This window comes from Vanellus vanellus, assembly GCF_965231255.1.
Source record: "Vanellus vanellus genome assembly, chromosome: 6".
In the NCBI taxonomy this organism is placed as follows: domain Eukaryota; kingdom Metazoa; phylum Chordata; class Aves; order Charadriiformes; family Charadriidae; genus Vanellus; species Vanellus vanellus.
Window position 1 is genome coordinate 36,623,363 of NC_138911.1, and position 22,571 is coordinate 36,645,933.

Sequence of the window (22,571 nt, forward strand, 5' to 3'; positions counted from 1 at the left end):
AAATGGGGCCAGGATGGGGGCATGCTGGCATTTGTAACTACACCGTAAAGAAATTGTTAATTGTTAAAAGTCCTTCAAATGTTAGATTGAAGTTGGACATGAACATCTCTGGGAAAAATATTTTGACATATTTTACTTGACAAATGCTTCAACCGCATATGTCATAGAGTACTCAGCTATGTCTGTAAATCCCTTTAGTTCATATTTCTGATGGCGTCTTTCTAAAATTTATTTTTAAAATTCATTAATTTACCTCTTTCAGACAGAACTATTTAATAGGAAACACAGGTTTGTAAAGAACTTTGAAGAATGTAACCAGTGTAACTTTAATGGAGAAATAATATGCAGTAGTCACTTTTGTATTTAAAAATCTCAGCAATTAGGTGAATATATGTATTTCTCCAGGTTTCTGAGAGCAAACCAGGTAGAGAATTAGGCCGGTATGCTGAAAGATGAAATTGCATTATTCTTTTTCCTTGCTGCTTTGTAAACTAACTAATTTGCTACAGCAGCACAATGTTTTAATGATCTCTCTTAACTTTATCCAAATCGAATTGGAGAATAGTTACTCTACACAATATAGAAAATAATTGTATAATAAGTACTATTTCTTGTGAGAAACCAATGTGGTTTTTACAAAGATATCTTCTTTATTTATGTCATCTTTTGAATCATTCTGTTTTGTTACTAGATTTAAACTTGTTATTTTAAGACTAGGGTTATATTTACTGAAATTAACGAAATTTTAAAAGTTCCTTTAAAGTACTGTGTGAAAATACAAAACCAAATCCCCTAAGAGATAAGTTAAGAGTTATATCTGTTACCATCTCTTTAGTTTGGTAAAACTCACGGGATTATGCTCATGGTGTTACAAACCATGGGAATTGTTGGGCTTTCTGTGAAAATTTCAAAAACCCATGGTCAACAGTATTAAACTTTCCATTGTTTGGTCAATTTAAAAATTAGAAATAAATCAGCTTTTGAATCCAAATGAAATTTGAATTTAATTGGGTATAGAAGCATTTTCTTATTTTATTTTCTGTCTTTCTATCTTTCTCTGTTAAATGGCTCATAGCAGCAGCTGAATATTTTTACAAACATTTGGTCCCCTTATATGGTCCTGTGTTTTTCCTTGTCTCTCCGAAAGCCCAGATGTCTGCAGACTGGCTCCAATGGATCAATCTTGGTGGGCTGCAAGCAATACAGTAGTAGGGAGGCATTTTATTTAGTTGCAGGAGTATTTGTTAGTAGATAGTAACAGAAAGCTCCTGTAGATTAATGTAGAACTATCAGTTCTGCCAGCTTCATTTGTGCCTTCTCATGCTTTTTCTCGGCTCTCAACTTTTCTTGCCTTTTCTCTAACAATTATATCTATCTACAATGCTACAAGTGGCTTGGTGTATGGAATTGTACAGTCTGGTTAAAGATGCTTCCTATAGACACTAAGGCAGACATACGAATCTCATGAGTTTCATCATATGTTATCATTTTTAGCTGATGCTGTGTCGTTTTGTATATCTTTGTAAATTCCTTTTGCTCGTTCTATAAAAAAGCCTTCCAGAGCAAATTACAGGTACAGCGATAGAATCTGGACTAGTAGTTTGTGTTTGGAATAGGTAAGCTCTTTCATTTAATAATACGTTAATGCAGACCTATTCACTGCATTACATCTCTTCTCTGCGCAAACTTTGTCCTACTTCATAAGATCTTATACAAACTAAGTTGGGCCTGCCTGGTGTTTAGAGAAATAACAGACCAATAGGTGGTGCAGGATTGCTTCTTAAAACGTGATTACTTAATACTTTTCTCCTTGAATGAGGATTACATCAGTGCCTCACAATCAAGTTCCTCACGCAATTGGAAGTAAGATCCTATCTTTCAAATTAGAGGGGAATTGTTTCTCATTTAGCTGGATCTTATTTATAAAACTAAGGAGACTTTAATAATTAGTGGCCTGTTGAATTATGACTTCTTTACCGTCTATTTCCATTTCTCTTGCAGTTCCAAATAAGAGAATATTACTCCATTTATTCTCAGAATTATTATTTTTGTGAGACCAGTCAGAATAATCTGTATGCTTAGTCTGTGAAAAGAATGCTTCTGTGGAAAGCTTCACATTAAAACTGTGTTCATTTTGTTCTATTCTTACCCATTTGTACACATAGTAGACACCTTATGGCAATGCAGATTAAAATATTCAATGTATGCTGTGCTTTTGTTACCTGTAGCTGATAGATATCTACCATTTTCAGGCAGAAATACCTAAATCTTGTCCTACATAAATGGAAGGGATGGTCTGTTTTCCAGTACCATTTGGAAAGTCATGCTCAGAAGGGAAAATATATTAATTTTCATACATATATATGTAGTATATATTTATATTCATATATATATCTATACATATATATATGTAATGTACTTTCAATATTATATATACTTTATAAAATATGTGCTTATAATACAAAATATATTGATACTCATACGTATACTCAGTGTCAAAATAGGAGACTACATTGAAGATTCTGTGGGCACCTATGCTGGGTCTGGTTACCTCAGTATTTTCACTAATGACCTGGATAATGGAATCTTAACTCTGCAGCCACCACCCAGTTGGGAGAGGCTTTGAATGTACTGGAGCCGACCCTTTAGAAAGCTTTAGAAAGCTTTCATGTATCAGAGATATGGTCTGCAAGACAGGGAAGAGCACAAAGCTAATATAGTTAAGCACAAAGTTAATACAGTTAAGGATATTCAGCTACCTAAAAATAAGATGGGGTACAACTGACTAGGTAATAGTTTAGCAGGAAGGATCTTGGGATTATAATGGTTCACAAGGGACATGAATTGTCAAATCATGGTGGCGCTAACAATCTTTCAGAGAATTTTTTTAGAACGATACATATATAGTTGATACTGTCTTGAAATGCAGAAATGCTTTGGATGACATTTTGAGCGCCTTTCCAACATCACGATTCTGTTACTCCATTAAAAGGCATAAAGTCCACTTTCTGTCCACTGTCCTATGGACAGGAACACCTGGCTATCCTTGTTTATTCAGAGTGGAAGCGCTTTCATGATTCCCAAATTCATTGCTTTCATGCCTCACAGAAAATGGCTTATTAATTTAATTACAGTAGTTTCTAGAGACTATCATCCTGACATGAGGATGTAAATACTAGAATTTGAAATGCAGTTATTAAGAAATAAAGTATTCTAACAGGTACGTGGGGAAAAAAAGGAAGGGAAGTTAAGAACCTTTCAGCAGCAATGGTAATATAACTTCTTAAAGGACTGCATAAAGGGTGATTTTATTTATTTTTAGGCATATATTAGATTATTTTGGAAAAAAATATAGTAGGTTCACTTGATAGCGATACAATGTAAAAATAACATAGTTTACATGAAGGTCGGATACAGCTTTCTGGTACACATATATTCTTGAAGTTTATTATGGTAATGGTTCTCTGGGTTTAGAATCTCTGCAAAGTGTGTGGCTGCTTGTGCTTCTTCGATCATGCACACCTTTGGAAAATTCACCAGCTTTGGAAGAACCTCTGTTTTTGTGGTTTTTTTTCCAACTCTACATCCTCTGAAATATTTCAGGAAACCCTAATTCTTGCGCATTCATCTGCTCTGCATATATGCAATCTTCCAAATAAAAGTTCTACACTATTATGTAGATAAGGATCAAAATATGTACTCTTGGGTTTTAGGTATTCTGTCTTGAGAGTAGAATTTGTCTTTGCTGGACGGGGAGAATTTACTGTCTAGATGAATATATTAGTTATGTTCCAATACTAGAGCAAAACACTGTGTAATATATTTAAGAATTAATAACTGTAGTTCTTTTCTCATAAGAATGCTTTGGAAGTGTAAGGCTAAAAGCATTATAATGTTATATGAGTTAATACAATGCAGTGATTTTTGGATGTGATATCTATGAAATGGAAAAGAGGCTATTGCTTGCATCCTGACTTTCCCAGAGACTCCAGATGGATAAATAAAATATAGAAGGAGTGGGATTTATTTCCTAGGATAGTTCTGAAGTGGTTGAATTTGCAGCAGGCAAAGTTGAAGTTACCAGACAAAAATAAAAAAGTTCATTAGCACCTGAATATGAATCGAATAAATTTCTCTCTGGTTTTGGTTGGTTCAGTTAGCTTAATCTAAATATGTAAGTTATTGGTGTGATGCAGCTTGCCAATATACATTGCATCTAAAAGTATTTATGCCATGTAAGGTATTTTGGTCTTTAGTTCAGCTTTTTCAAATGCATGTAGTTGGTCTCACTTTTAAAATTACATAGAAGTTACAGCTTCTTGGAAATCAAGAAGGAAAATGGCCAGATCCACCAGGTTATTTTAGTACATAACTTCAATTTAGGTATTGATTCTATTGGACACTTAGACTTTAAATGCTTTTTGAATATTTTTAGCTCCTATTTTTAAAGTGTCACTGACATGCTTTTGAAAGTGCAATGTTAATCTAGGCCGTTTTCATCATCATTTCTATATTTTCTCATGCTTAGATTTCAGTTGTAGTGTCCTGGGCATATGATTTCTGCACCTATTGTATTATCCACTAACACTCGCGTTAAAGCGTTTGTCTGGGAATGTATGGTTTATTTAAAAAAACATATTGTAAGTTATATTTATGAAATTGTAAATGGACTTCAACTATAAAGTTGTATTTACCAAAAATGTTCAAATCTAAGTAGATTCAGTACAGTACCATTAAGGTCCATAGCTGTTTATGAAAACAATTGAAACTGAAAGCAATTAGCACGTTAAAACTCTAACCTATTTTTCTGAAGAGAAAAAATCAGTTGTTTTTGAAAGAACTCATCTTTCAATAGATTTGAATATAATTTGAAGGATCTAACATCTCTCCTGGATTCTGAAAGCCTTCTGTAGACATTTTCATGTCAGATGAAGGACTAAAGTTTTACCTGCAAACAATTTTGCTTTTATTCATTCTAAAGTATTAACATTTCTTGTCTGTATGTATCCCTGCAAATTTTTAAGCTTATAGACACATGTAATTGTTCTCAAGCAATAGGTTCTCCCCTTCCTGTTAAATCTGCAGAACCAAAATCTGTTCTTGTGGTACCACGTAGAAGGAAGGCAGAATTAGGATATATATTTTTGGATGAAATAAAAACCATGAATCATTATGTATTAAACTATGATATCTGGTAAGCCTGAAAAAAAAGGTATTTTAGAAAAAACATTCCATTCCTGTGATTTATTCCATGTGCATTCTGTAGCTCCATAGCTGGACTCACACCTATTTTAAGGTTGCATTCGTTTTTCCAATATGTATGAGCACTTGCTAGTAACTTATCCTCAAAAACTCAAATATTTTCTATACTTTTTTGTGAAACAGGATAGTTGGATGTTTGTGATGCCACTCTGTCTTCATCTTAGAAAAAAAATGAGTAAATGTCAAGTAATTTGTGTCAGGTGTAAGCTCCAAATGAAAGTCCATCAATCATTTTTGGCCCTTTAGTGCAATGATTATCATTTCAAAGACGCAGGAGGACATTAAAGATAATGGCTTTTCTGTTGTCTATTATCTCTAACAGACTTCGCATAATTATTAACATGTGTTCTCATTTAAGAACAGTGTCAATATTTTGAGTGAATTGCATTTTTTTAACTGAAAGGGATATGTCTGTCAGCAAGTTTTTTGTCCATCTAACTAAATGAGGAATTACAATTAATGAATTTTGTATTTCCGCAAGAAGGGCAGATATTGCGGAAAATGTTGGAAGCTTTGCAGGGCTGAAACACAATGACTGTCTTCAGCTGTCTGCATAAGATAATAAACAGTGTTCAAACTTGAGTAGAAGTAGTAAAATGCTAGTGCGTGCTCTTCCGAGGCACTCTCACTTTCTTTTTATTTTTTGTGCTGTACTGAGAGGAATGGATACAGCATTTCCTTGTTTACCACAAAGCTCTGCAGTCATGTAGGATATGGAAAGTACCCATAAAGGGTAAATATCTATTTTGTGGCTTTGTTTTGTTTTTACAGTTCTGATAGGAATAAAGGTATTGAAATAACTCTCTTACTAGCTTACTTCATACCTCCTATTTTATTCTAAGAAATTGCCGTTTGCTTGTCCTTTAGCAAAAGCCTAAAACTAGTGGGGTTTTCTACATCCAGTAGAATTGCAAATGGAATTATGTGTCTAAAATATTTTTTTAATATTTACAATTTAAAAACATTTAAATATTTAAAAATATATAAAAAAATAAAGCTGTGGTTCGTCCATGTTAAATAAAAAAATGGTTAAACTTGGCCGTACTCCTTTGAGTAGGAATAGAAGAGATAATGTCTAGTCTTAAGCTTCTGAAATTTCCTTGGTAACTCTTGGGGGTGTTTACATAGAGTGGCTTGAGGGGCATATCCTGCTTCTCGTGCAGGGTATTCTTCTTCTGTTTGAACAGGGTTTCAGCAGACTACTTATGGGTCCGGGCTGTTGACTTCACCGTAAAAGTTAATGAGTGAGAAAGGAGGGAAACACTGTGATACGTGGGACAGCTTTTTAGCTTATGGTTTCTCTCAATAAATTTAAATATTATGGAAAGAATCCATGGAGCAGCAGGAGGAAGGATTTAGCTTTTAATCACTAAAGTAAACTGAATCTATTCAGATTTCAGCACCAGTAAGTGTCCTGGACGGAATGTAGACGTTACAGTTAGACAAAACAGTGAAGTCTGTCCTATAACGTTTAATGAAATACATTTCTGGCTACATTAGAGCAACACCTTTTAATGGGAATGACAGAATAATTTATGAACGTATTCGAGCCTCAGCGTGTCTCCACTTTTAAATTAGATGATAAATATTTGACAGCTATAGAAGGGGCACTTGCGTACAGCAAATCAACTAACTTAATAACATTCAAAAATAGTTGGGGAACACCACACGGAGCAAATAATGTTACGGATCAATGAATTAAATGAATTAGCACCAGCAGTCACAGTTCTGTCACCGAGCCAGAAGATGCTGCAAGCATTACAATGATACATTCATAGTCTGGAGGAGCGGCAGGCAGCTGGCAAACCCTGCCAGCTGGCACAGCAGCATCAACTGGCGTCAGCTGGATTTTAGCTGCTTACCTGTCACTGCCAGCTACACGCAAGTCCCAATATGCTGAGAGGTGATCGGTGATCTGTCTTGTAAAAGCATAGACTAAATAGTTCAATGCAGTCTTTACAAACTTTCATTTTATTTGCCTTACGGTTTTTATGACCTGGAAAAGTGCTGATTTTTCTGTGTCTACTCTCCATTTGGAATTCACACACATATTTAATTCCCTGTCAGTGACTTCCCCAGAATAACCAGAATTTGGGGCAAAATAAGAATCTCTGAAAATACGTTCTCTTTTTTACCACTGGTTATATATCTTCACGGCAAAACCTTTCGAGTTACACATTGGTTCTAAAAATCTATGACAAAAGCCCTGTGTAATACGTAGCATTACAACTTTGTTTTTAGAGCAGTTTTACGCCCAGTTTAAGATCTTCTGTTGTCTTGTTGCTCCATTTTTGCTCTCCAATGAATAAAATATTAGCCTTCGGTTACAGATTTCAGTTGGCTGAAGCTGTTTCAGGTAGCCTGAGTCTAGTTTGATGCCTGGTAATTGTGACCATGTGTACATTTATCTAAAATGCATGTGAACGTACAGTTAGTTGGCCATTTTAAACCATGAATCTCTGATTTAGTTTTTAAAAATGATACAAGCTCTTCTTTAATTTGGTTTTTTTTTTCACTAATCTTTTAAGGAGGAAGTCTCGCTTAGCAATGTGAGCTAGTGTTGATCCTATCTGGAGAATATATTACCACTTAAAAATCCTTTAATAGAAAGATTTCAAATGTCATATTGTCTACAACACCTATCGTCTGGAAAGGTTTTGCCTCAAACTAGGCATGTCTAATGGGGTTTATGACAACCTATGAATTTGCCCCTGAACAAGGTCAGCTTGGAGGTCATTGAATGCTATACAAATTGCATACTACTCAAGCCTGTAATTATCCCTGTAAGAAGTTAATGTGCTGAGGAGTTCAGCAAATTCATGTAAAGCTTCAGAAATTACCATGATAAACTGAGCAGTTACTTACATTTGCTCTGAAAAATCCCGGTCAACAGGACATGATGCTTACAAAGAATTCATTTATGGTAACTTTTAGCCGGATCATCTTGTCTGCTTGTGTACTCAGGAGATAAAGAGCATGAATTCTTTCTCATTTGAACAAAATGCTTTAAATAGTATTACTTTCTTAATATCCAGCATATGAGCTGTACATATAGGCTGAGAAATTCTCAGGATAGATTTTATTTCTAATTTTGGCAGAAAATGTGCAACATCTAGCTTAACATAAGTTCATTAAACGTTGAGTCCCTACAACAGGGACATGAAATATCTGTCAGATCTTTGTTGAAGAAAGCATGTATTCCAACATGTTCATGTATTGTCCGATTTCAGTACTTTATAAATAATAGCCATCTTTACATTTTCAGGTGAAAATGTCACTATTGTTTGTCTTTTTCCTGTGTTTTTCAACTACAAGTCTACTTTTATGTAGGTGAATGTAGTTGCACAGTTAAATATTCCTAAACACCATAAAGCATAGGTAAGAAACATTTGTAAGAGTTAGTATAAATTTTGTCAGTTAACTGTCTGTAATATAAGCATTACAAGGATAAATGATATCAATTATTTAATTTAAAAAATATTATTAAAAATCCAAATATTATTATTACACAAATATTAAAATTAATTTGTATAAATATACATTAAATATTTTTCAAATACTGGGAATATAAATTCAGGGGAAAATTAGCTATGAGTTTTAATTTTACATATGAGTTAGTATTTTTAATAATATTTGTTCATCAACACTATGAAGTAAGCCAACTTCTTGGATCTGAATGTTCCTTATTTTGAATAAGTTATGTCTGTATTGCATTTTGTGATGTGCTGCTGTCATATCTTCCTTATGACATAAATCAAAATCACAAATACCAACAGTTCAAACATTGTGGCAATTATGGTTTTGACATTTCTAACATCTGAACTCCACTTCTAAAATTCTGATGCTTTACTTTTCATTACTTTATTTATGGACTGATACACATCAGTATCACTAATTTCAACCAGCCAAAATAACTTCTTCAAGATTTCCCTCCCTCCCTTTCCTTCTCCTCTGCCACTCGACATCTGAAAATATTACAATCTTAATGTCAGTATATTATACTAACAAGTGTCTGTTACCCAAAATGCAAATAAAATCCTTGAATCCTTGTGAAGTGTCAAGGGTGTGGAAGAAACACATTCAGACAAGAGTTGAAAGAAATCCTTTCACTAGCCCATAGTGTTCCAGAAATAGTGTTGAGAGGGCATAAGAAGACATTTCTCCAATTCTCCTTGGTCAGAAATTTACCCTATGTCAAATAGACACACTTAAATGTGTTCACACTGAAATACAAACTAGCAGACAAACTAAGGAACTTGAGACGTACTCAGAATAGCTTAAATAGTTCAGCCCTGATCACCTTAAGGAGAAAGGGGAAAAATGTATTCCAGAATAATTATTTGATGTGCCTCTTCTTTCCACCTTAATAGCATCCTACAAATAAGAGGTGGTGTTCTTCACTAGACCTGGTGAGAATTCAAGCTTACTTTTGTCAGCCATTTGTTAAAGTGCAGAGCACAGAGATAAAATGAAGGTCTTACTACCCCATTTAGTTAATGAAAAGGTTTGGTGTTTGGAGAGACGTTGAATTCAATTCACAAATTAGCTTCTGTCGTTAATGTGAATTAATCCTTTGATCTCAGATCATTTTGCATCATCTTTCTAGATTATCAAATTGTTGGATGGAAAGCGGTCTCAAACTGTAGGAATTTTAATATCCAGCTTGCACCTGGAGATGAAGGATATTCAGCAAGGTAAGTGTTTCTTACATTTAATGTATCATGTTTGCATGGGTATTTTCTCATAGCCCACTTCAGAGATTTTCTTACATTACAGAATGGGCTTTGAATATAGTTCTCTTAAAGATATCAGAAGAACCAGTATATTCCAGTATATGTAAAAGTTTCACCTAAATAATCAGAGTTGAATTAGGTAAAACTCCTTCTGCACTGTTTCATTTCGCGTGGCACTTCCAGTACAGAGTTTTCTCAAAACCATTTTATATTCTTCCCCTACATTTCCCTCCTTTTTCTTAAGCAAGTCCTCCACTGACAAAAATTAAATGGAAGGCTTATATATAAATGTTTTTGGGCTTCAAACATGCAGTTGGTATTTGTGGAATGTTTAAATTTTGCTTCGTTAGCAATACAAAAAGCTCATCCCAAACTGATGCAGCTACCACAGAGCAATCAGAAAGATGATTACTAGATGGCATTTTTCAAAGCATAGGGCTACGCAGTGTATAAATTCCATTACTGGTAGAAATTATCTGAGTTTGCCAATAGAACTGTAGAGAAGCACAGATTGTTGTTTTTTTTTTTTTCAGAACACTGGGGTAATTCAGATTCTGCTTATGTTCTGGATTTAAAAAGATATTGTTTAAGGATATTGTTTATTTCTTTTTCACATTAAAAAAAGGAAAATATTCACCATTTAAAACAACTGCTGGAAGAATTCAAGTTGATGTCTCCTTTTTTCCTATTGTTTTCCCTCCATCACATGCAAATACTGAGTAGGGTGTTGAGATGCTGCTGGCATTGATTATTATTAATTTCAGAAGAGCCTTTGAGCATCTAGCACTTTAAAAGCACAAGGGCTTACAGATGTCTCTTGGGGTGGAAGGAAACAACGAAAAGAAGGAATAACTTTGTGCCTGCCAGTATTGTGTGAAAGGTATCAGAAAGAGATGGAAAAAAACTGCCATTGCTAAAGGTCCGAGTAATTTTCTGTCAGGAATTACAGCAGCATAGGATAGGATGGCAGCTGTATTATGAAAACTGGGTAGTATTCTAAAGTATCTTCAGGGGTGTTTTCATGACTTTTTATTTTCCACGCCATGATGTTCTGCTAAAATAGAACATCTTTCTCTCTCCCTCTCTCTCTCAGTCATTTGCTGTACTTCTGTAGTTTTTGAAACCCTCTGACCAATTTATATCAAATTTAAGAGAAAAGAGTAAGTCAAACGTTTGGGTATGTATACACTAGCGTTTTAGCTTGAATCAGCAGTGCACTTTCGAATCAGATCTACCAGTTGTCCCCTTTGCTGTGTCTGCCTTGCAGAGCAACGCAGAGCAGTCTCAGAGTGCAGAGCCCGCCTTCAGAATTAAATTAAGTGAGAAGATGTGCTCTAGGAGCACGCCAGCAGTCTCCACCTGCAGCAGGCTTTAAATTCCGCAGGATCAGATGAGAGATAGTTAAAACACCCTGGAACATGTATAGTGTGGACACTGGATCCTCAGTACCAGCTGTTGCTGTCTACAAATCCATTTCTAAAGACTACGCTACTTGCAGTTGTAGACATAGCTAATGTAGTCCTGCAAGTTTAATGAAAATTAGTGTGTTGGTAGAAGAGAGACACCAAAACAAGTGCTGTCACTGAAGGAAAGTTTGTAACTCATCACCCTCTCTATTCTGAGGTAGCAAATGACTGGCCTGTCACCACGTGTGTTGCTCAAGGCAGCAGTAGGATACACTGCCTCCTGCTTATGGAAACAGCTAGGAGATACAAGTGGGATTTGGGAATACTGTTAGTGGAACTTCTTTTCGAAATACATTACAAAGCAGGGTGAGTGACTAATCAAAGATCTGTGTTCAGAGACTAGTCCCCAGACTCAGGGAAAACATCTGTTCTGTAGAGAGGATCTTTAGAAATGCCTGCTACAATGAAGACAACAGTAGGATTATGCTTGTTTCTCTTTTAGTTTGTGTTTATCCCCTCGTATATTTTTTTAATTTAAATCTACGTGCAGTCCTGCCTATCAGGAGACGGTTTCTTTGAAGGCTGCTCTAGTCAACGTACTGAATCAAAAAAGATCATAACAAGCTAAATAGCTCATGACAACACCTAACCAAAAAAACATATGATCATTGGGTGAGGAATGTCAAAGTTCTTTTTTTTTTTTTTACAAAGTGAATGTACAAAGAACTACCTCTAAAAAACATGAAAATTAAGCACTCATCCCTTTTTTTCAAGCCAATTTCCATTCCATAATTCAGTATATGAAAGACAGGGAAGAGAAAAGTTAACGGTCTTTGGCAGCTTGCAACAGAGAATGAAGCAGCTTGAAGCAAAAGAAAGTCGAAATGAGAAAAAAAAGATATCTAATTTTCTGACCATGGTTGTTGAAAAGCCATGCACGAATAAATTTACTGTCTGTGTATAGGCTACCGATTACTCTGCCTTAAGTAGCAGTTGCAGAAATACTGCAGATAGATAGACATACATATAGAAAAACTGCCTTATGCATACAGATGTATGCAAAATTGTAGAGAAGACAAAACAGGAGTAATCACAAGAAAAATTACATCCTCCTCTAAAATAGTGTCGGATTTCTGTATCTATAGGATTACCCTCTCAAATTAAAGTAAATAGCTTCACAGCATCTTTAGATGGCTCAGCAGTGCAAAACAAGCAAGTGACCATATCTGGCACCCAGATGTTTCAGTTTGCATTTGATAATGAGCCAGCTGCCACACTTCAGGAAGGGAATCTCCCACGCATGTTTGTTTGAGAGTGAAGTTCATCTTTGGCAGATAAGTTTAAATTCTTGCTGTATCTGAGTGCATTCTAAGGAGAAGCCAATGTAAAACTGAATAATTATCTCGGCTAGTGTTGCGATTATATGATGCAGAGGGAAAGTTAACATTGTCACGTTGCACCTGTACTAATACTCAGCTTTTTGGTAGATGGGAGAGGAGGAGAAATCCCAGGTGCTGTAGTGTTCTGACAACACTAGAACGTTTTATTGGTGAATCTGGTACTGAAGAGGGTAATGTAGTTTCTGATTAGACCACTATTAATAATATTCGTTTCCTGAGCAGAAGCAGCGGACAGAAAATCCATCTCCATATGCTATATAGGATTGGTATTTATATTTAAAAATCTAAAGGCAATAATCAAGTTGCGCATAGATTATTTTCAAGGCTGCTTCTCTGCATTTTTTTAAAACCATTGTAAAGAAGAGGTGAGAAATAGTGGAGATCAGCTGTTAGGTAAGGAACAGGCTTAGAGAAGTAATCTCCATTTCGTATCAATGCACTTCCGTCTTAATTTTCGTATCATTGTTCAGCTGAAATATTACAGCTTGAGAGACAAACTTGTGGCACAAGGCTACTTGTGTGGCTTTGCTGTTGAAATATTACAACTCACTCCACAGTGAGGTGTTTCAGTTATCTTTCTAATGGGAAATGCTGATTATAACTGTATGTAAAGACCCTCTGTGGGCACTGTGGCCAACTTTTTATAGGGCAACATTCCAGTCACTCAGGCAGTTCCCAGTATAGTAGCTAGCTATAGCAGTATACCAGAAAACACAAATTTCTGCAGCGTACGTCATCCATACCATCATCTCATGAGCTACTGAGATCTTTGTTCCAGAGCACTGGCCAACCTGTAATAGCACGTACGGGGACCTTTGCTGGGCATTTGGAACATGCTTGTGTTCACCAACAATGTAAATTTTCTATGCAGAGGCACATTAAGCTTTGAAAATATTAGAGAAATCTATTTGATCACACTTAGATGGGATGGGTTAGAATGGATTGTGTTAAAAAGCCTAGGTCATGCCATCTGCTTTTGTAGATTCACCTTCATTATTGGGGTTTTTTTGGTTGCTCCTCAAATGTGGAATATATTTTTATCATACCGTTACAGTAAAGATATTCTGATGGTGAGCAATGCAAATAACTATCATCCCGCTCTGCATCAAAATTTTTTTGCGTGGCATTGTAGGAGGGGACCAACTTTCTAGAAGAAATGCAGTTATGGTACTATTGTACTATGTCAATCAACCAGTTGAAAAGTGTTTGATTAGTCTTGTCCAACTTTGGGATTTACTCCATTGTCAACGTATTGGAGTAAATAATTGGAAGACTGTGAACAGCAGATTAACTCACCCAGACTGATGATCAGTCCAATAATCATTCTAATTCTATATTGTGTTTCTAATAATCCTGAGATGATTAGAAACCTGTGCGGTCTTCCTCTGATGAGAGGCCATAGAAGTTGTATGAATAGGTTGCAATTTATGGTTTATGGCCATCTAAACTTGAGAGGACAGTATCATTGTATCACCAGGCACTTTTCTTAGCATCTGAAAGACTATATTTTATAAGAGAAACTATTCCAAAGCAACTCTAATCTGCAGACCTTAGTGTGCTCAGAATTTCTGAATCCAAATTTGTGTTTTAACCATATCATGCAGCACAAATATTTTCACAGTTCCTTTCTTTGTTATATTTTGGAAATACTTCTGGATAAAGAGAAATGTTTTAGAATATTTCTTGCACTACATGAAAAGAGTTTTATTGGGTTTTCAGCTGAAATATTTTGCAGGATGGAAGCATAGATAATAAAGGTTTAAAAAAGTCATGTTCCAAAGTTACGTGGCTTTTCCACCTGCACAGAATATTACATGTATACATTCAATATATACTGTATACTATGCATGAAGTATAGAGATAGCTGCATACCCATCTCAGAAGTTGGGAAACGGTTTTCTTTAAAAGTTATTTTCTTTGTTCTGGAAAATTCACAACATATGTTTTTGTGAATCTGCCTTGGGCATCCAGCCTGGTGTGGGTAGGTTAACATTAGTGCCAGAGTCTTTTGTTCATGACTTCTTGCAAGAGTTGAGCTTTCTTAGCCTTCTAAACCTACGTTGTGCCCATGGTGCTTATTTGTAATGTATATTTTAATGGGGTTTTTTTTTGGTGTTGCAAGATCATTAAATACTGGAGAAAACCTTTAAATAAGTTTAGAACGTATAAGTTTGTCAAAAGTAAACCAGAGCAATTTAGATATTTTAGGCAGCTTTGCCAAGCAGGGATTCGTATTTAACAATTGTTGTCATTTTCTAATTGACTAGATCAGTCACAATTTAATTTAAATTTCTCAGTGGCAGGCTTGACGCTCCCATGAAATCACACCTTACTCAGCAGAATGTGATACATAAAACAATGAAGTACTTCCAGGTCAAATAGAAGTACCTTTGGCAAGGTCTTTTTATTTAAATAACATATTTCTCAGTTATCATTAGGGAGCAGTTAAGGCGATTCCTTCATATTTCATAGTTTAATTGTCACATTAAGTGGTTTGATACTGCCGAGTATATGTAAACTCTGTCAGCAGGACTTAAATCCTGATTTAACCAAAATATGTTCAGTAGGAGTGTGGCTGTATGATATCAGAGTCAGCCTGAAGACTGTTGGTATTTAAGCTGATTAAGAGAAGAAGTACCTTTTTCATATTTAACCTCTAAGTTCTACATTTGTATGTAGACTGCGCACAGTACGCTTTAAATTCTCAGCTTTTCTTTAGTTTACATTTTTGAAGTGATAAAAGAGAGTATGTGAAAAATCTGTGCGGTAGGGAGTCTGTTTTTTACAGTTAGATTCATTTTCAAAAAGTGAGTCCGTTAAAAACCTTTGGTACAAGTTTCTATTCGAAGCAATACTCTTAGTATGTGAAATGGAGCTGGCAAGCATTTTTATGTGTTAGTTTGAATGCACGATGCTGCTCTGTTTTTTGTCCTAGCTGACGGTTATTATATCCTAATGGGTGCAACCCTGCACTAATGATCCTTGTGTATATAAATTCTTCTTGTTGTGAGCAGACACCATAGGCCACATAAAAATGTTTGCCTCAATTTCCCTGCAAAAAAGGATTTCAGAAACCAGACTTGGCCAAGTAACAGATTTTTTAAAGGTAGAGGAACCCAATAAAATTACCAGCTTTTCACAGCGTGAGTCTACTTCCTTTCGGCATATTGTGAGGTGTAGGTGAAATATTCTAACTGAACTGACAGTGTAAGGAAGACAGCTAACTAGAAAGCAAGATAAAAGTAAAAACCACCAATGATGATTGATATTGTAATAGCTATTAATTGTTTTGGAGCCTCTTTTGTAGATTTATGATACTTCACCTATATTACTTACGCTTATGTGAGTCTTGATATAATGAGATGTAATGCAGTCAAGTATCACGGTTAAATTCACTGTATCAGGAAGGACATTTTGAAAACCTTATCGTTTTTATTCATCTTAATGATGTTAATATACATATGATTAAAACTAGGCTTTGTTTTTCACATAAAAATTAAGAAGGTTTTGTTCCTTGTAACTCTAAGTAAAAAGTTAAGTAATTAGTTTCTTTGATCTAGTGTAATGGGTTTTTTTCAGCTGCCCCAGTTCAAGTTAATTTACACAACGTACTGTGAATATATTGCACATGCCCTATTTTAAGAATTTGGAGAATACTAAGACACATATGAATGTGGGGGTTTCTTCCAGCTTTTTAAAATCAATGCTTCTTTTTTAAAAAATGAGCCAGTCCATAATTTTACATGTTTTCGTTTTCGTCCTCTGCTCCAAATGTGTATGGCATTAAGTTTGAATGAAAAAAGATTTAAGGACAAAGATAAAGACATTAAAATACATAAAGATGAAATACAGAAGTCTCTGTGGATTTTGGCAGTACTTCTGGCTTTTGGGGAGTGTGTCTCTACATCCACTAACAGTCTAAGGTGTCCAGCTACCACTGAATTGAGTAATATGGCTAAATTTTTAATTGCAGCCCATCTGCATGGACGTTGCCCATAATAGCAGAACAGGTTGTACAGCAAATACGTCAGAAAACATTTTCTTGGTACTATTATACAATACCATACTTGTCCAAAAGAGAAAATTATTCATATTAATGTCCCTTAACCCTGATTATTATTGATTCTGTTAAAAATGTGTTCATTTATCAGATTGTATTTTATTAGTTTAATCTCAAACAGTTTTTGCTTTATCCTGTCACTTCAAAACAAGTCTGATTTGTTAGAACTGGTGTTCTGTGTACGGAAACATGAATAAGAAAATATAGCATTGAAAAACACTTTGTGATTTTTTGTGCCTTTTTCGTGACAAATCTCTGACTGAAAATTCCAGTTAGATGTACAAATATTGATATTCTTATTAAAGAATATTCTTTTCTTCTAACTACTTCCTCTTGTTGAGTAGTTCTGTATCTAAAAAAAAATCTACTATTGGTTACATGTTTTGCATCTCTAGTATGAGTTCAAATTAACTCCAATAAGTTGCTTTTCTAGACAACTCTGGACAAGTAAATTTCTCCTTGTAAGCAGATTTCAGAATATTAAAAAAAAAAAGGATGAAAGGGAAACCGCAAGGGGAAGTTTTTGAACTCAATACGTGTATTTTAAAATCTTAACTATGAAATATATTGCACTGTGAAAGCAATTTTCCAATAGATTTTCCAATCTCTCAGGTTCTTTTGAAATTTCATTGGATAATACAGAAGATAATGCAACTCATGGAACCATCTTGCAAGAGCCAACAGATGATCTCATAGAGTCAATCCCTTATGATTTTTCTTTAAACCAAGATTTTTGTCAGCCTCGGTTGTTCGGGCTTTATATTTGGTTACGCTCTTGAGCTTTTTTTGAATCTTTCCAATAGGACAAAAATAGTTGGAGGTACTGCTTTTTTTTCACTGATACTGTCATCTTCTGTATAATTCTTCCCTTCTAACCAAGGTGTAATGTCAGCAAATGGAATCATAATTGACAGGCAAAATTTTAAAGCATTCTAAATGTCATTGGACCTTTTAATAAAATTAATTAGCCTGCCACAGAGAAAATTTACTAGCCTGCTGGTTAATTTCACAATGTAAAATCATGGGCTAGGTGGAAGAGCAGGCGAAAGCTTATTACTTTTAAATAATTATTTAAAGATGTGTGCCTTGCCCCTTTCAAACATGGATTGCAAATGCAGCAAGAGCTTTTAAAATCTTCTAAATTTACAAGCAGTCAAGTTTCCTTTGAAGAAATACAGTACAGTTGAGATTAAAAGTTATCAGGTAGTAGCTAATGATGAGTCACCAGTTATGTGGAAAATTGGTAGAGGCCTTAAGCTTGATTCTTTTGGGATTAATGTTCCCAGTAACATTTAAACGTAAGTCAGGAGTTTAGAAATTGTGCCCGGTCCCATAATGAATCTTGATGAAATGCTGTTTTCAGAGAAATGAAACATCCAAAGTTATTTCTGCTCCATCTCTTAGCTTACTGGAATTTAACATTATAGTGCGTTAGAAAGCATTGTGAACCAATCCTATTTAGTTTTCAGAAAAGTCCCAATACATCATTGCCAAAATTGTAATGGGATTTGCAAATGTTGGAAACACCTAATGCCATGTATTCCAAACAGTACTGTTTAGAACTAAGATAGTAAACATTTTGAGACTTTTCATTTTTTTTGGTAATGGGGCATAATTAATCATTGAAGAGTATACTTTAGGTGTCTCTGTGTGATGTTTAACATATTTATCTGGAAATTGTCGTGTGGGTAGTTTTCTAACTGAAATGTGAGCTGCTCTCTGAAGCTACCTTAAAAATCCATAGCACAATTTTTTGTGCTTGCAAATTTGCAACTTGCAAATCTTGCGAGTTTGTCTACCTGTCTACTTCCCAAGATAGCTAGCCCCAAGACAAGCAGATCTCCCTGTTTTCACAGAATCACAGAATAGTCAGGGTTGGAAGGGACCTCTGGAGATCATCTAGTCCAACCCCCCTGCCAGAGCAGGGTCACCTACAGCAGGTTGCACAGGACGGCGTCCAGGCGGGTTTTGAATGTCTCCAGTGTGGGAGACTCCACAACCTCTCTGGGCAGCGTGTTCCAGTGCTCCACTACCCTCAAAGTGAAGAAGTTCCTCCTCATGTTAAGATGGAACTTCCTATGTTCAAGCTCGTGCCCATATCTCCCGTGTTTCATATCTCCCGTGAACACAGGAAGACCTGAACACCCGAACTCTCAATTCCTTCCTATCCAACCTTCTAAGCTACCATGAAATCTGTGCTCTTGACTGTCTGGTATCAATTGTTCTCATTGTCTCTTGCCTGGCTAGCTACGCAGTGGGCTGAGTATCTGGCAGGTCATGTCTTTGACTGCTGAGTATATTGGAGATGAAAAGTATACTCCATTATTCTGAGACAGAGTTTATAGTAAGTTCTTGTGCGAGTGCTGTGAGTTGAAGTCAGAACAAAAATAAAATGCTGAAAATAATAAAATATTAACTGGATACAAATATGTCTTTTAGCTAGGTCAGATCTCTTCAGTACATTTCTCAGGAAAATAGAATTGAACTCTTAAGTATGTTTTCCAGCATCTAATTTGTGATTGTATTCTATACAGCTATACTGTGTGTTGATGACTCCGTGGTAGATCTGGAAACACTGGAAGCACTATATGAAAATGTAAGTAAGCTGGGGTAAAGCTGTGGTTTGTCACCAGAGTATTTCAGACACGGAATAAGTAAAAGATTTATTTTATGTTGTCATTCTAGACTGGAAACATTGTATAGAAAAATTCTTTAGAGAATTTAACAGTAATAAAACAGGTAACATAAAAAAATGCCCATAGACATGCTTATTTCTCTTATTGTCTTCGTTCTTAAATGTCAGAAAACTAAAACAGTGGAGTGCCTTTGGAATTAGGTTAAAGTGTTAACAAACGGCATAACATCTAGCAGTGCGCTCTCCTGAACTGCCTGAAAAATACTGTCCTTACTTAAGGCCTGTTTTGTGCTAACATGCAGAATTTTTCTCGTTCAAAATGTAAGTGGTTAAAACAGTTAACTCATGCTGCTGCATTGCTGTCCCTACCCAAGTTGCTCTGTAGACTAAGTATATAGCATTCATGAACTGCGTGACTCTGAAGTTGCATGAAAGAATACATTTACGCTTGGCTGTAAAGATATCGGAGCTACCTCTCCCACCTAAGCTGTGTGAAGCATCCTACAGCAATATTTGCAGTGCTGTGCTCTACAAGGATGCTCTGCTTTGCGGCCATTGGTAGTAGACGGCACCGCAAGGCGTTGAAGGAATTTATCATGGATCTTTATGCCTCGCTCTTTCGCATAGTCTAAATGTTTCCTATTAAAAAATATATTTGTTACTTGCAGACAAACAGGTCAATTAGTAGTTTGTTAATTGTTATTAATTACTCTATATTCATTCACTCAGAGAGCACAAAAGGATGAACTGGAGAAAATCAAGCAATATTATCAGACTTCAAAGGAGGAGGAGCTGAAGCTTCTGGATAAACCAGAACAGTAAGATTATTTATTTTTTTTTTTATATTTTATCGTTATATAGCATGGTCCTTTGCTGATATGTTAAAAGGGATCTTGACATAATTTTTGGCAGCTAATTTTTAAACTTCTTTGTGTATTTCAAGGTATGATGTAAACTTTGCCTTTATCATGTAACTTTTTTCAGACATGACAGATTTTACTACATCAACTTGGACCACCAGAACTGATAAAATATGTAGCCTTGAATCAAGAAAAATTTCTGTTCCCATTCTCACATTTGTGAAAGGCTTATCCTTCCCTTAGAGCTTTTAGGGCTAAATTAATGTGTCATTAAGCAGGGCCAGACTGATTTTGGTTATTGATTATTTGAAAGAGCTACACAAGCAGAGGGTTTTGGTGAGTCCTGTGACAAAGGCACAGTGTACGCTCTGGTTGTACTGACTGAAGACCTACAAGGCTGATTCCACAGTTCATCTGCTGCGACTGTTGAGGGCAGTGACAACTCTTAGGATGAAAAACTTCTTAAGCGTTGCTCCTTCTGTTGTAATAAACCTTAGACCAATGTGAAAATCACAAGAATCCATAAGCAGAATGGTAATCCAGAATTTTATTTTAGTGTATACACTTGATTTCAGCTTTTTAGCCTGCCGGTGGTGTTTGTCTTCTGCTGCTTTGCTACTTATCCCTTTGTACTTCCATCCCCTTCTTCTAATCACAGCGCAATTTCCTGCCCTGAGGCCTCTCTGCCATCTTGCTTCCTTTTCCCTCTTGTCTGTTTTTGTCTTTTCTGCTGTCTTTGGCATAAGAAAGGGTAGGGGGGCAAAGAACTGAAACAGCAGAGACAGTATATATTTGGTTGATGTCAGAAGTATTACATTTTCATACCTTTTTTTCCCCATTAAAATATTTGGGGGGAAGAGCAGATTTTTTTTTTCTCTTTCTCCTAACACAAGGCAGCTAAATAGTCATTTGTGACTGTCCACTAGGGAATAAGTTAACATTTGGAGATAAGGCTATCGCACCCTTGACTAAGAGTGGCTCTCATTCTTGTGTAAGACTTAAGAAGACAAATATCTGTAAAGTGTATATGCTAACTTGGTCTTGTATCCCATGTCCACGGCTTTCATTGCATTGGCTTGGGGCATAAGAATACATTGTGTGACTAGTTGATGTTTTCCAGAACTTGAGCCTTGGCAATCTGTTTGCTGTATGTCTGAGTGAAGTAAATATTAATGCATTTTGTGTTCCGGAGAATACGAGTCTTGTAGAGCTCTAGAGTTATAAAAGGTTGTCTGGTTTTGTAAATTATAGTGGAGAGGGGTTGATCTTAATTAAACACAAAGTAGAATTTATGCTATCATTGCTCCATAATTAAAAGTAATGAATTGTAAATAAAGCAGTTCTGCCTGATCATTCAGAGGGAAATAGTAGTGTCAAAGACAAAAGCTACTTTTTATCAATTATTACTCTTTGTGTTCTCTCTGCAAGTCTTAATTATCCCATTTTTACCCTATTATTAAACTACATAGGTTAGGAAAACTAGCTTTTTAAAATGTTGCCTCAAGGGGGAAACAATTTGCTGGTGATGTACTTATGTAGATTTTATTGGACCTCCAAAATAATGTCCTTTCTGAAAACTCAGTAGATCAGGTGCTGCTGGTTTTGTTGTCTAAGTCAACCTAAATGCAGAACTGGAGATTTATTGCAACTGTACTATGCATATCAACTCCATAAAAGGCTAAAGACAGAAAAGTGCTAAATTTGTATGTGTGACTTACAATTGCTACAGGGCATAAGCATCATGTATTTTCTTTAATGAAGATCAGAACAGAAATGCAAACGAAACCATGTATCAAATGCCTGCAAATGCTACCAGTAGGCATTCATATAATGAAACCATTGATGTAAATTCACTGAAGTCTGAAGGAAACCTTTGCCATTTTTAAATGCTTGGATTGCCAGACAAATAGAAACTTTTAGTGGTATCACTGATGCTCTTCTGCACATGTGATTTTGATTTGTTTTGCTGGCATGTTAAATTTGCTATTGTTGGCACAAACTGTAAGTATGACAGCGACATGACAATACCCCCCTAAATTATGCTTCATGATAATAGTTGTTAAAATGGTAATATTCATTAACATGATAAAGATTTACACACACAGTTGGCCACAATTTGGGGTTTTGCTCACAAGATACAGATGGTGCAGCTGGTTTCCAAGAAGACCCTTTTAGTTGTAATATAATCTCTGTGAAGTGCTCTCTACTGTGAAAT

The 22,571-nt window shown here is 35.6% G+C and overlaps 1 protein-coding gene across 1 annotated transcript in view; it reads left to right on the plus strand.

Annotated features, from left to right (window-relative positions):
* LOC309673780 (formin) overlaps positions 1-22,571 on the plus strand; it is a gene marked incomplete at its 5' end in the record, with an annotated part of 142,110 nt that overhangs the window by 55,678 nt on the left and 63,861 nt on the right. Inside the window, 3 exons of the mRNA XM_082485644.1 lie at positions 9,869-9,956; positions 19,396-19,457; positions 20,226-20,314. Coding sequence (XP_082341770.1) covers positions 9,869-9,956; positions 19,396-19,457; positions 20,226-20,314 — 239 coding nt within the window. The remainder of the gene's footprint in view (positions 1-9,868; positions 9,957-19,395; positions 19,458-20,225; positions 20,315-22,571) is intronic.